This window comes from Salmo salar, chromosome ssa07 (assembly GCF_905237065.1).
Source record: "Salmo salar chromosome ssa07, Ssal_v3.1, whole genome shotgun sequence".
Lineage (NCBI taxonomy): Eukaryota > Metazoa > Chordata > Actinopteri > Salmoniformes > Salmonidae > Salmo > Salmo salar.
Window position 1 is genome coordinate 38,936,811 of NC_059448.1, and position 13,161 is coordinate 38,949,971.

General features: G+C 44.0%; 1 protein-coding gene across 6 annotated transcripts in view; it reads right to left on the reverse strand.

Annotated features, from left to right (window-relative positions):
- Positions 1-13,161, reverse strand: part of LOC106609220 (dedicator of cytokinesis protein 4) — a 141,397-nt gene that overhangs the window by 47,372 nt on the left and 80,864 nt on the right. For all 6 annotated transcript variants that reach the window (XM_014207754.2, XM_014207749.2, XM_014207751.2 and 3 more), the window contains exons 14-19: positions 12,153-12,277; positions 11,342-11,504; positions 8,542-8,648; positions 2,277-2,430; positions 554-651; positions 258-341 (exon numbers count right to left, since the gene is read on the reverse strand). In XM_014207754.2, the coding sequence (XP_014063229.1) occupies positions 258-341; positions 554-651; positions 2,277-2,430; positions 8,542-8,648; positions 11,342-11,504; positions 12,153-12,277 (731 nt within the window). The remainder of the gene's footprint in view (positions 1-257; positions 342-553; positions 652-2,276; positions 2,431-8,541; positions 8,649-11,341; positions 11,505-12,152; positions 12,278-13,161) is intronic.

Here is a 13,161-nt window from a genome sequence, read left to right on the forward strand (position 1 = left end):
CGGCTCAAGCTTCCACTTTTTCTCTCTGGCCTCAGTATCCCACTATTGGGCACAGGCCTTCTTCTCTAATGAGGCTTGGTCTACTTCCCAACACACACGCAAGCACACACACACACAAACACAATTAGTTGTGCCGTCATGACACTCCAATCCTGGCTCCAACCAGTAGTGTTTAGAATCAACCAACGATTAGCTGTCAGGGAGGGAGAAAACAATATGCTAGGAAATAGAAGACCACAGAAGCACTAGCCACTTACCAGGCAGTCAAACACCTTCAGCCCATACCTCTGGGAACTCTCATCCAAGATCCCAAAGAGTGTATCAAGTGTATCCTGTAAAAACTGGTGAGGGAGAGATAGAGCGATAGATATACATAAGAGTGAATATCTATGAGATCATGTGGATGAAAAATCCTATGATACATCTATAAAACACATCTAGGAGACGTTTTCAAGTAAAAGACAAAAAAGGCCAATCTAAACAGGACATTCTTTGAGTGACGTGATCCTGAACCAATCAGGTTGAAAATAGAGGGCCCGGGGAGGGGCGGTACCTTGACTATCTCAGAGCCATCGATCTCTTTCAGCTTTGACAGGCTGTCATTGATCCTCTCTGGGTGGGCTCTCCACTTCAGCAGGTCTAACATGTCACCTACAGAGACACATGAAGAGAAACAACCACCGTTACATCGTGGAAAACCTCAGTTAGTCTCTCACTACATGTCTATGAGCTGTCTACTCTTGGTTCCGAGACCTAGACACACACACACACACACACACACACACACACACACACACACACACACACACACACACACACACACACACACACACACACACACACACACACACTGAGAGAAACATACAGATGTAGGATCTTAATTTGAGCCAGTTTGCTACAGCAGGAAAATAATCCTGCAGCAAAAATGTTTACATTCAAATACACTCTAAGTTTGAATTTCCTGCTTTGCAGGACAATTCTCAGCAACAAAAGTGATCAAATTAAGACTCTACATCTGCACAGTAGCCTGGGTTTCTGCATAATGGAAACTTGCAGTTGTCTTGTCAAACAATATCATGGTGAGGCAATGAAGACACGTTATTGAACTTCCATCACGATTTGGGAAATCCAGAACATTTCTGTCAAAGCAATATGAGGGCGTATGGTTAAAGCGCTAGAATTTAATTACTGAAGTTCCTTCTGGAAAAAACAACGTAATTCATTCTATTCTATTTAAAGGATATAATAAGACAACACATTTACATTCAAACAATCCACGAATTGAAAACAATGATGACAGCTCATAATGTAGCGAGCTTTAAACACAAAGCAATTTTCCAAGTGTTAAATTCCCCAGAATATATGAATACTCAGTCTGTCTTCAACTGCACTTCTGAAGGTGTCTGCAACGTGCCAGTCTGTATGTGAGGAAGTACCTGTACTTCTGTATGTGAGGAAGTACCTGTACTTCTGTATGTGAGGAAGTACCTGTACTTCTGTATGTGAGGAAGTAGCTGTACTTCTGGATGTGAGGAAGTAGCTGTACTTCTGGATGTGAGGAAGTAGCTGTACTTCTGGATGTGAGGAAGTAGCTGTATTTCTGGATGTGAGGAAGTAGCTGTATTTCTGGATGTGAGGAAGTAGCTGTATTTCTGGATGTGAGGAAGTAGCTGTATTTCTGGATGTGAGGAAGTAGCTGTATTTCTGGATGTGAGGAAGTAGCTGTATTTCTGGATGTGAGGAAGTACCTGTATTTCTGGATGTGAGGAAGTACCTGTATTTCTGGATGTGAGGAAGTACCTGTATTTCTGGATGTGAGGAAGTACCTGTATTTCTGGATGTGAGGAAGTACCTGTATTTCTGGATGTGAGGAAGTACCTGTATTTCTGGATGTGAGGAAGTAGCTGTATTTCTGGATGTGAGGAAGTACCTGTATGTCTGGATGTGAGGAAGTAGCTGTATTTTCCCAGACAATAAACTAGATATACTCCTTGCACATTGCCTCAAATGACTTTGTGCAGTTTACGTTTCAGAATATTTACACTCAGTGGTAAACTGTTTGAGAATTCAGCAATACTACAGTAATATTCCAGACAAGACAACGACTCCGGACGAGTCAGAAACAGACCGATTATCCACTATCCAGACTAAAGGATACACTTTACACTAGTAAGTGATCTATCGCTGGATAATAGATCCATAGGTGTCGGTCTACTGGTTCAGGTGTAGGTCTACAGTGCAGATGCATGCTCTAATACTTTGACTTCCACCCTTACCATTCTGTGTGAGTTTAGTGGAGCAGAGGAAGGAGGTGATCCAAAAGGATTCCTTGGTGCCTTTCACAGCCTGGTTGTTGCCGGGCAGATTGGCTTTGGAGAAGGGCAGCTTGAGGTAACGGCTAGAGTCCTGGAGGTTAGCATTTTCCTCACACTGAAAGGAGCAGAGATAGAGTACTGGGTTAGTGCCACTACAGGAGACTGGAGAAAAAGGCTACAGTATTATGGTATTTGGTTCGTTACTTAACTGCATTCTCAAACATTAAGGAGTTTGATATACTGCTTCCATACTGCTAGGAAAATGCAGTTCGGGGAATTTAATGTATTATTATCTTCATCATCATTCAAACTACAACAGTATCTTTGTTTCAATTAAACATTGGAAAGGGCTGGGGACCCTATAAAGTAAGCACTGTGCACTTTACAATTCATTAACTGTCAATTATTTTAGCCATGCTTTCTAATGTATCAGCACAGATTGGAAAGCATTTTGAAGCTAGTGATTAACTATGTTCTGAATAACAGTCCAGGTAGGGTATTCGCACTCTGATGCTTACACGTGGTTAGTGCTGAATTCCTCTTCCCTATTTTGGAGATGAGGAAGTAGGCCATGCTAATTTCTTCCAGCTTTTGTCCTGACTTCTATCTGACAGTAAGTGGATTTTTTACACCAATGGAAAACAACACAAGAACATTCTTAAGAGGCATCAAATGCAATTTCCTTAAAACCCTACAGAGAACCCTACAGAGAACCGGCTGCCTCAGAGACACATCTAAGCACTTCAAAGCTCAAGGCTCCAAAAGCAGCTGCATTTATTGTGAATTATAGCACTTTACACACATTTCAAGGCAGCTAAAACTGTGCAAAACGGTCCACCTATAGACTATCCCTTTTTGTTTGCAGACAGGTTAGACTACAGACTGCATCTGAAGCCAGGCCAAGGTGTTTTTAATCTCTCTGTTTCTCCTGTGTGAGGGGAAATGACCTATTAGCAGTGGGAGTCTTCTTAATGAGGTGGTGAGCAGGACTAGGAAAGGGCAGCAGAGAGCAAAGCCCAGAACCACAAGGAGGGAGAGGCTGCTTGATTGCATAATGGTTCTCCCGCTGTCTTGACTCCTCTGTCTGTCTGTCTGTCTGTCTGTCTGTCTGTCTGTCTGTCTGTCTGTCTGTCTGTCTGTCTGTCTGTCTGTCTGTCTGTCTGTCTGTCTGTCTGTCTGTCTGTCTGTCTGTCTGTCTGTCTGTCTGTCTGTCTGTGTCTGTCTGTGTCTGTCTGTGTCTGTCTGTGTCTGTCTGTCTGTCGGTCGAACTAAGATGGGTCGAGACCAGGTATTCCCAAACTGGGGTATGCGTACCCCCAGGGGTAAGCGCAATGCCATCGGGGGTACGCCAAATAAAAATGTGATTCATTTTTTTCTTCACATTCTCAAACAGTCTATTTATATTTTCCAACGGGACTATACATTTGGGTAAGGTTTTTTTCTCGCCTGAGTAGCCTCGTTTCACTGCCAAAAATCAAATTAAACCATCTAGTGTTCAGCGAAATAACAGCACAATGTCAAATACAGGTAGGCTAGTCAAATAATTAACATCCAATCACATTAACCGTTACTCTCTCGCGGGAATTCCACTAACGGTCCTGATGTAGCCAAACGTAGCTGCTGCTCGTACTTATGGCGCAAAAGCCATGACAGGGAGACATAGTGGAGTGGTAACGCGCGTGCAAGCAGTTGCTCCCAACGCCACTTCGGTACACTGCGGCATCCACCGAGAGGCTCTTGCTGCCAAGGGAATAATATGAAACCATCAGCTGTTCTTGTCTATTGATGTTCTGTATTATGTCATTCTGTATTATGTTTCATGTTTTGTGTGGACCCCAGGAAGAGAAGCTGCTGGTTTTGGGGATCCTAATAAAATACCAAATACCAAATGCCTGACAGCTTGAAAGACGTTTTGGACACTACAGTGAAAATGGTTAACTTTGTTAAAGCAAGGCCCCTGAACTCTCGTGTTTTTTCTGCACTATGCAATGATATGGGCAGCGACCATGTAACGCTTTTACAACATACAGAAGTGTGCTGGTTATCAAGGGGAAAAGTATTGATACGTTTTTTTGAATTGAGAGACGATCTTAAAGGTTTTTTTCTGACCATAATTTTCACTTGTCTGACAGCTTGCATGATGACGGGTTTCTCACACAACTGGCCTATCTGGGTGATGTTTTTTCTCGCCTGAATGATCTGAATCTAGGATTACAGGGACTCTCCGCAACTATATTCAATGTGCAGGACAAAATTGAGGCTATGATTAAGAAGTTGGAGCTCTTCTCTGTCTGCATTAACAAGGACAACGCACAGGTTTTTCCATCATTGTATGATTTTTTTGTGTGCAAATGAACTCAAGCTTACGGACAATGTCAAATGTGAAATAGCAAAGCACCTGTGTGAGCTGGGTGCGCAATTACGCAGGTACTTACCCGAAACAAATGACAAAAACAACTGGATTCGTTATCCCTTTCATGCCCTGCCTCCAGTCCACTTACTGATATCTGAACAAGAGAGCCTCATCGAAATTGCAACAAGCGGTTCTGTAAAAATGTAATTTAATCAGAAGCCACTGCCAGATTTCTGGAATGGGCTGCACTCAGAGTTTCCAGCCTTGGCAAATCATGCTGTTAAGACACTGATGCCATTTGGCGCCGACAGAGATGGACTCCTCGCTTCGCGTTCTTAGGAAACTATGGAGTATTTTGTTTTTTTATGTATTATTTCTTACACTGTTACCCCAGGACATTTTAAGTCTTATTACATACAGCCGGGAGGAACTATTGGATATAAGAGCAACATCAACTTACCAACATTACGACCAGGAATACGACTTTCCTGAAGCGGATCCTCTGTTTGGACCACCACCCAGGACAATGGATCAGAACCCAGTAGGCGACTCAAAACAACGCTGCCGCAGAAGGGGAAGACGGAGCGGTCTTCTGGTCAGGCTCCGTAGATGGGCACACCGCCCACCGCTCCCGAGTATACTACTCGCCAATGTCCAGTCTCTTGACAACAAGGTAGATGAAATTCGAGCAAAGGTTGCCTTCCAGAGAGACATCAGAGATTGTAACATTCTTTGTTTCACGGAAACATGGCTCACTCGGGATACGTTATCAGAGTCGGTATAGCCACCTGGTTTCTTCGTGCATTGCGTCGACAGAAACAAACATCTCTCTGGTAAGAAGAAGGGCGGGGGTGTATGCCTTATGATTAACGAGTCGTGGTGTGATCATAACAACATACAGGAAGTCCTTTTGTTCACCTGACCTAGAATTCCTTACGATGAAATGCCGACCGCATTATCTACCAAGAGAATTCTCTTCGATTATAATTACAGCCGTGTACTGGATACTGGATAACTGCCTCAATAGGGCCACAGACGATGCAATCGCAAACACACTGCCCTAACCCATCTGGACAAGAGCAATACCTATGTAAGAATGCTGTTCATCAATTACAGCTCAGCATTTAGCACCATAGTACCCTCCAAACTCGTCATTAAGCTCAAGACCCTGGGTCTCGACCCCGCCCTGTGCAACTGGGTCCTGGACTTTGACGGGCCGCCCCCAGGTGGTGAGGGTAGGAAACAACATCTCCACCCCGCTGATTCTCAACACAAGGGTGCGTTCTCAGCCCTCTCCTATACTCCCTGTCCACCCATGACTGCGTGGCCATGCACGCCTCCAACTCAATCATCAACTCAATCATCAAGTTTGCAGACGACACTACAGTGGTAGACTTGATTACCAACAACGACGAGACGGCCTACAGGGAGGAGGTGAGGGCCCTTGGAGTGTGGTGTCAGGAAAATAACTTCACACTCAACGTCAACAAAACAAAGGAGATGATCATGGACTTCAGCAAACAGCAGAGGGAGCACCCCCCTACCCACATCGACGGGACAGTGGTGGAGAAGGTGGAAAGTTTTAAGTTCCTCGGCGTACACATCACGGACAAACTGAAATGGTCCACCCACACAGACAGCGTGGTGAAGAAGGTGCAACAGCGCCTCTTCAACCTCAGGAGGCTGAAGAAATTTGGCTGGTCACCAAAAACACTCACAAACTTTTACAGATGCACAATCGAGAGCATCCCGTCGTGCTGTATCACTGCCTGGTACGGCAACTGCTCCGCCCACAACCGTAAGGCTCTCCAGAGGGTAGTGAGGTCTGCACAACGCATCACCGAGGGCAAACTACCTGCCCTCTAGGACACCTACACCACCCAATGTCACAGGAAGGCCAAAAAGATCATCAAGGACAACATCCACCCGAGCCACTGCCTGTTCACCCCGCTATCATCCAGAAGGCGAGGTCAGTACAGGTGCATCAAAGCTGGGACCGAGAGACTGAAAAACAGCTTCTATCTCAAGGCCATCAGACTGTTAAACAGCCATCACTCACATTGAGTGACTGCTGCCAACATACTGACTCAATCTCTAGCCACTTTTATAATTAACATTTGGATGAAATAAATGTATCACTAGTCACTTAAACAATGCCACTTTATATAATGTCTACATACCCTACATTACTCATTTCATACTTATATACTGTACTCTATATCATCTACTGCATCTTGCCTATGCCGTTCGGCCATCGCTCATCCATAAATTTATATGTACATATTCTTAATCATTCCTTTACACTTGTGTGTATAAGGTAGTTGTTGTGAAATTGTTAGATTACTAGAAGCACAAGCATTTCGCTACACTCACATTAACATCTGCTAGCCATGTGTATGTGACCAATAAAATTTTATTTGATTTTGATTTGATTTGAGCGGCTTCTCGGCCCTCACTAGCATGAAAACGAAATACAGGCACAGACTGTGTATGGAAAATGATTTAAGACTGAGACTCTCTCCAATACAACCCAACATTGCAGAGTTGTGTGCATCATTTCAAGCACACCCTTCTCATTAACCTGTGGTGAGTTATTCACAATTTTCAATGAACAAATAAGGTTTTATATGTAAGATGGTTAAATAAAGAGCAAAATGATTGATTATTATTATATTATTATTTGTGCCCTGGTCCTATAAAAGCTCTTTGTCTCTTCCCACGAGCCGGGTTGTCACAAAAACTCACACGTATTCTTATGTTTAATAAATATATCGTATAGTGTGTGTGTGGCAGGCTTAAAATGATGGCAAAAAACAACATCTGAGAGTGCGCTGACCCTGCTAGAGGGGTTACGCAGCTGGAGGTTGAATAATTGAAGGGGTACGGGACTATAAAAAGTTTGGGAACCACTGGTCTAGACAACCTATAACCCGTCTGTCTCTCTACAGTACCTTGGATCTCTCTACAGTACCTTGGATCTTTACCCCTGCCTGTGTCTCATTCTCTGTCTCCGAAGAGTCCAGACTATCCACAACCTGTGCATGCTCTCTTACCGTGCCTTTCTTCTTATAAAACTAACAGACCACCTACAGTGCTCTGTATCCCTTCCTGTCGCTCCCTTAACCCACAGCCTCAGTGCTAACTAGCCTTGCCGGTCTCGTAGAACAGCTTCTTGCTAGCCTGCAGCAAACTATTGTGTGCTCTGTAATCTCTGTCTCTGCAGCTTATGCTCCGTAGCCCTGTCGATCTCAACCTACAATTACCCAGAGTTACACCCCAAAACAGGCAACAGGCCCCATAACGCAGAGCTGTGTTTAATTGGCTATGCCTGAGGGTTGGTTTAAATGCTGTTTGCTTTGGACAGGCCATGGGTTAAGTGGAGAGCTTACTGGGGTAGTAAAGAAAACAAGCTGGGATGGCAAGCGCCTGTTTATGACAGAGTATAAGCTGGAAAAGTATCAACGGGAAATAGCAGTGTGAGCATGTGACACACACACACACACACACCTCCGCCCATGTCTCATGGTTAGTGGACATTACATAAACAGATATTACTCATCATTCTGCTAGCCTACTCATTGCTGAAGCATCTGACTCACCTAGCCACCACTCTGGAGCCAAGCAGCCACAATCAATCATGGTAATGGGACTGCGTTATTACAGTGCTTTTTTCTCAAGGTCTCAAAGAGCTTTACATGAAACAGTATGGATTGACTCATCGCCCACTAATGTGGAACGCCTACCTAAGTGACGACGATCATGGTGGACAGGTGAGAAATGATTGTGTGTGTGTGTGTGTGTGTGTGTGTGTGTGTGTGTGTGTGTGTGTGTGTGTGTGTGTGTGTGTGTGTGTGTACAGTAGGACTCCAGTACCTTATGAATGATGAGCTCGTGGGTGCCGTCCGGTAGTGTCCGTCCGTCCTCCTGCATCAGATGAACGAAGGAGTAGCCAAACAGCTTCTTCTCCCCTTTGTCTTTCGCTGTGGAACACCGCACACATCCACCGTCACTATCCGGAAACACACTATCACCGCTACCCTCTACTACTCTACGATCAGACAGCTATGCTATAGAGTGCAAGACGTACGCATCACATGTGGCTGGTGGCACCTTAACTGGGGAGGATAGCATTCCATTCACTCCACTCCAGACATTATTTTGAGCCATCCTCCCCTCAGCAGTCTCCTGTGTTATGCATCCATTCAACCTGAAAGCTCTATCGCTATGTTTAGAGCCTTGGAGGAAGTGAGGGAAAATGGTGCCTTTATTAAAGGTAGCGGGTTTAAAAACAACACCTACGAGTGTCAGATCAGGGAGTGGACGTCACATGAGAATTGTTCCTGAGTGTTGTGGGAGAGGGTGAGACTCGCTCAACTACAGGCCTGGAAGAGGATTACGAGGAGATTCTGGAGACACAGGCCCTTTTTGCATTGATGAAAGTTTAAGGAGATTCTCAAGAGGTATCGGGAAAAAAAGCCAGAGAATAGACTAATTACTGTAATGTAAAGCTGTGAAATGCTCACGTCTCGACCACTACCTAAGGAGGTAGCGCGCGACATTCGTCTGACAGTTGCCTCCTCCCCAAGCAGGGCAGTGTAAATAGAATTGTCTCGTTGAGCCTAACACACCTACAGTAAACATCGTAACAGCAGAGCAATGTTTTTGAAACCGCTGAAATATATAGACATAGACATATCTTTATATTTGAAACTTGTTTTATTGAGTTAACTTAAATTGCAGTAACAGCCTATTTCATTTAGAAATTGTTGTCATAGCTTTAAGAAGCAAAAAAGAGGTGAACTCTGCCTGGCTGGCTGCACTGAGTCACGTTAAACAGCTGATGTCCACTCCCCAGTGAATTACTCATGTTTTCAGCTGCAACTTCATGATTTTTATGATATTGATAAAATTGAAGCCTGGTTTGTTCTAATGTTGTAAGATAGTATATTCATATGGGAGGGGTAACCCTTCATTTTTTATATGCTAATATTATGAAGACATGTTGTTAGGTCTAGCTAGCTAGCTAGCTAGCAGAAACTGCTTTTGTCTTGAAGCTAAAATATGAGTGTACATGCGATAATTGTATTTATTCATTATTGTCTGCACATGCTTGTGAATTGTTTCATTATTCAAGAGTGTAATGTGGTTTGGTTGCATTATTCAAGAGTGTAATATTGTTAATATGAAAAGTTTCTTGCATACCCTTATGAAAAAATATTGCAGTCAGAGTGCATTATAACTGCAGTTATTCTGCAATTACTGCGGCGAAAATACCACAGTCGGCTGAAGTTACTGCACTTTTACTGCCGTTTCAAAACTGAAATGTTTTTTATAAGGGTAGTGGAATAGTTTGTTGTTAACATACTTACTGGCTAGTGGCTATACTATAGGCTAACGTGACTGGGATATTTACGGTAAATTTTAAGCTGCAGCGCAAGAATGTCTGTTGCCAAGCCCCCGAACTCTCTCTCGGCAACAACAACGGCCCAAAGCCTAGCAAAAGGCGAATAGCTAAGTCACACTGTACTGTACAGTGGCACCCTCCCTGCATACTTCATAAGCTTACAATAATATCATGACCGTCCGATGCTAATGTCAATTGAAAAGTTTACGTACATATTATGTCAATTGAAATCACATCGTGGTGTCTCCGCTGCAACTCTCTTCAATCTAAATACGCCCACAAATCTCTTTAAATCTCTCCCCTGACCTCTGACCCAACTGTGACCTCTGACCTTACGGCTTCTGCCCCACACAGTGTTACTAATCTAGCGACTTTGCCGCTATATTTTATCGAGTTTTCAGACCCCTCCACACAGGCAGAGAAGCATGGGGGGGGGTGCGGTGGGATAGGGGGCGAAAACACTACATCAGGGACTGTAGCTGTGCCGCAGCAAGGTAAATTGGTGCTGTGACAAAACGTCATCTAGCGACTTCTAGCGACAAATCAAGGAGCAAATAGCAGTTCTCACTGACAAATTGTTGGCAACACTGGCCCCACAGTCTCAACAGATAGCTGTTATCATAGAAACAAAGTAGAACCTCTAAAACTGCAATCACTGGAGCCGTCACCAAATGTAAGATATTAGCATTAGATGTGTGTGAGATACAGTAGGTGGCGGCGGTGTGGGTAAAAGTTGTTGTGTGTTGTACTGTTTTTTTGACTTGTGCTTCAGTTGTGTATGTCATCTATTCTCTTGGCAGGCTAGCCTCGACAGATTAATAGATTAATAGTAGATTAATTAACAGAAAACATTATAGTACCAAGTTCAATTAATACTTTTAACTATTCGGAAGATTCAGTGTCAGCTATGTAAAACTCATTACAAAAAAGGATAATAGTAATGGAAAAACTTAGAAATAATGTATTGTCAAAAACAAAACATTTAAAACACTCCACAACCATAATATCACTGGCTGTGCTGCCCAAATTACAAGTTCATTTAGAGAGATAGAGTCCCCTCTGGCTACATTCCCAATGTCAGTAGTAATAACCCAATATCAACTGTATAGGCCTCCAACCTCTACAGAGCCACAGAGCACATCAACACGTTGTGTGAGAGAGTCTGCTATCCCCAAATCACACATCAGAGGAGTCATGACTGGCTTGTTATTAGTCTCATAATACAAAACATGTATATAGTAATATTGGAGTGGTGGAGTAGTATCTTACTGGAGCAGTGTCTGAACTCAAAGCGGACGTGCGCGCCCCTGAACATGTCCACAGGGATGGGTAGTTTGATCTGCTCAGCCCAGCGGGGACTGTTGTTGTGGTAGAGCACAAAGGAGTGGTACTCATCCCCACCAGGCTCCCCTGAACCAGCCGCTACATAACTCTGGAGGAGAGAGAGAAGAGGAGAGAGGTAGAGAGGCAGGTAGAGAGGGGGGAGAGAAAGACAGAGGATAAAGAGAGGGGAGAGAAGGGAGGGAGGGATGGAGGAGAGGTATAAGGGGGAGAGGAAAGAGGAGGGGTAGATAAGACAGGGCAGAGGAGAGAGCGGGGTTAATAGGTAGAGGAGATGAAAGCAAGAGATGGAGAGGAGGAGGTGGAGGGAGATTGCAGGACACACACACTGTTTACTGGACCTGTGACGCACAGCACTCTCAGTCTCTCGCTCTGGCTGAGTGAGTGACAGGGTTGCATGCAGAGGTGAGCTCTAGCAGCAGCAGAATCAAATCTATTTTCTGCATATGGCTGCAGCATCCTGTCTGATCAGGAAACCACAGTGTTTTACAGAGAAAACTAGTACCCTAGCAATGACCAACACCATGTGCCAAAACCCATCCTCATCTCACATCTAGCTGAGGCAGATAGATAAATCCCACATCCAGTACACACCAGATGTACCCACATAGGCCTTCAGCATTAGACAACATTAGCCTCGTTCAGTCTGATTGAACCAGGTCACAACAATACACCTACGAGAATTGAAAGCACAATCATGCCTGTAGTATGAAAAACCATAAGGAATGAATGATCTTACCTTCATGACCTGGCCTTCGATGTCCAGCACATAGACCGTGATCTCCACGTTCCTGGCAACGCTCTTCCCTCCTTTCTCAAACTCTCCTTTCTCCAGCGTCACGTAAAGGTCATTCCTCATCTCTCCTGCAGGAGGGCGAACAGAGTGGTTCAAACAACAAGAAAGAAAGAATGTTGCACACTCTGTATATAGATAAACCTAACCAACGCTTCGTTATTTTTTACCAGTTGAAATAACAGGCATACTCATCTAGTGTTTGGTTGATTATATTTTAATGTATAAAAACATTAGCCATTTGCTTCATTCTATAGCTAGAGGATTCCTGATATTTCCAGGAGTGAGAAGTATACTTTTTTTTTGCCTTTGTCTGTTGTGGTCTAGTACTGTTTTTTTGCTAGCTAGGGCCATCTACTTTAAGTGGTGCCTGTTTTCCCAGTGGTCAACTGCTCATAATTTGCAGATAGTTGTTGACACATCAACCAGGATCAAGGGGCAGAGCAATGGCAGGAATCTGTTGCTTGTTTTGGTAATCAGTGGCTGTATTGGAGGGGGAAGGTTTTCACCTCTCCTAGGCAATCAGCAATTAGTACAGGGAGGTGTATTCTCCACCTCTGCTAGACAATTAGCAATTATTGTTCATTCTTCAGTCTCCCCTGGCTTCTTAGCAGCGGCTTACCGTCGACGAAACAAAGACTCTTCTCCCGAGTTGTTTGAGGAAGGCTCCACACCACTCTCTCACTTGAGTATCTTACCTAGTTTTTTACGGACTAATCAACTTTGTACTCTTTTGTAGCGTTGTCAACGATGCGTGTGTTTTCTATACCTGTTTTACAGACACTCCCCACACCTTGGCTGCAACCCATGTGGAATTCTGGCTTCTCTGGTAGCGTTTGGAACTGCCAATCATCTCCACTTATGCTGCCTGTCAGACCCTTGACTTTTTGGCCGTGATGGAGAAATGGATCACCCCGGAGAACACTGCTACTCCAGCTGTTCTTTCTTCATCTGA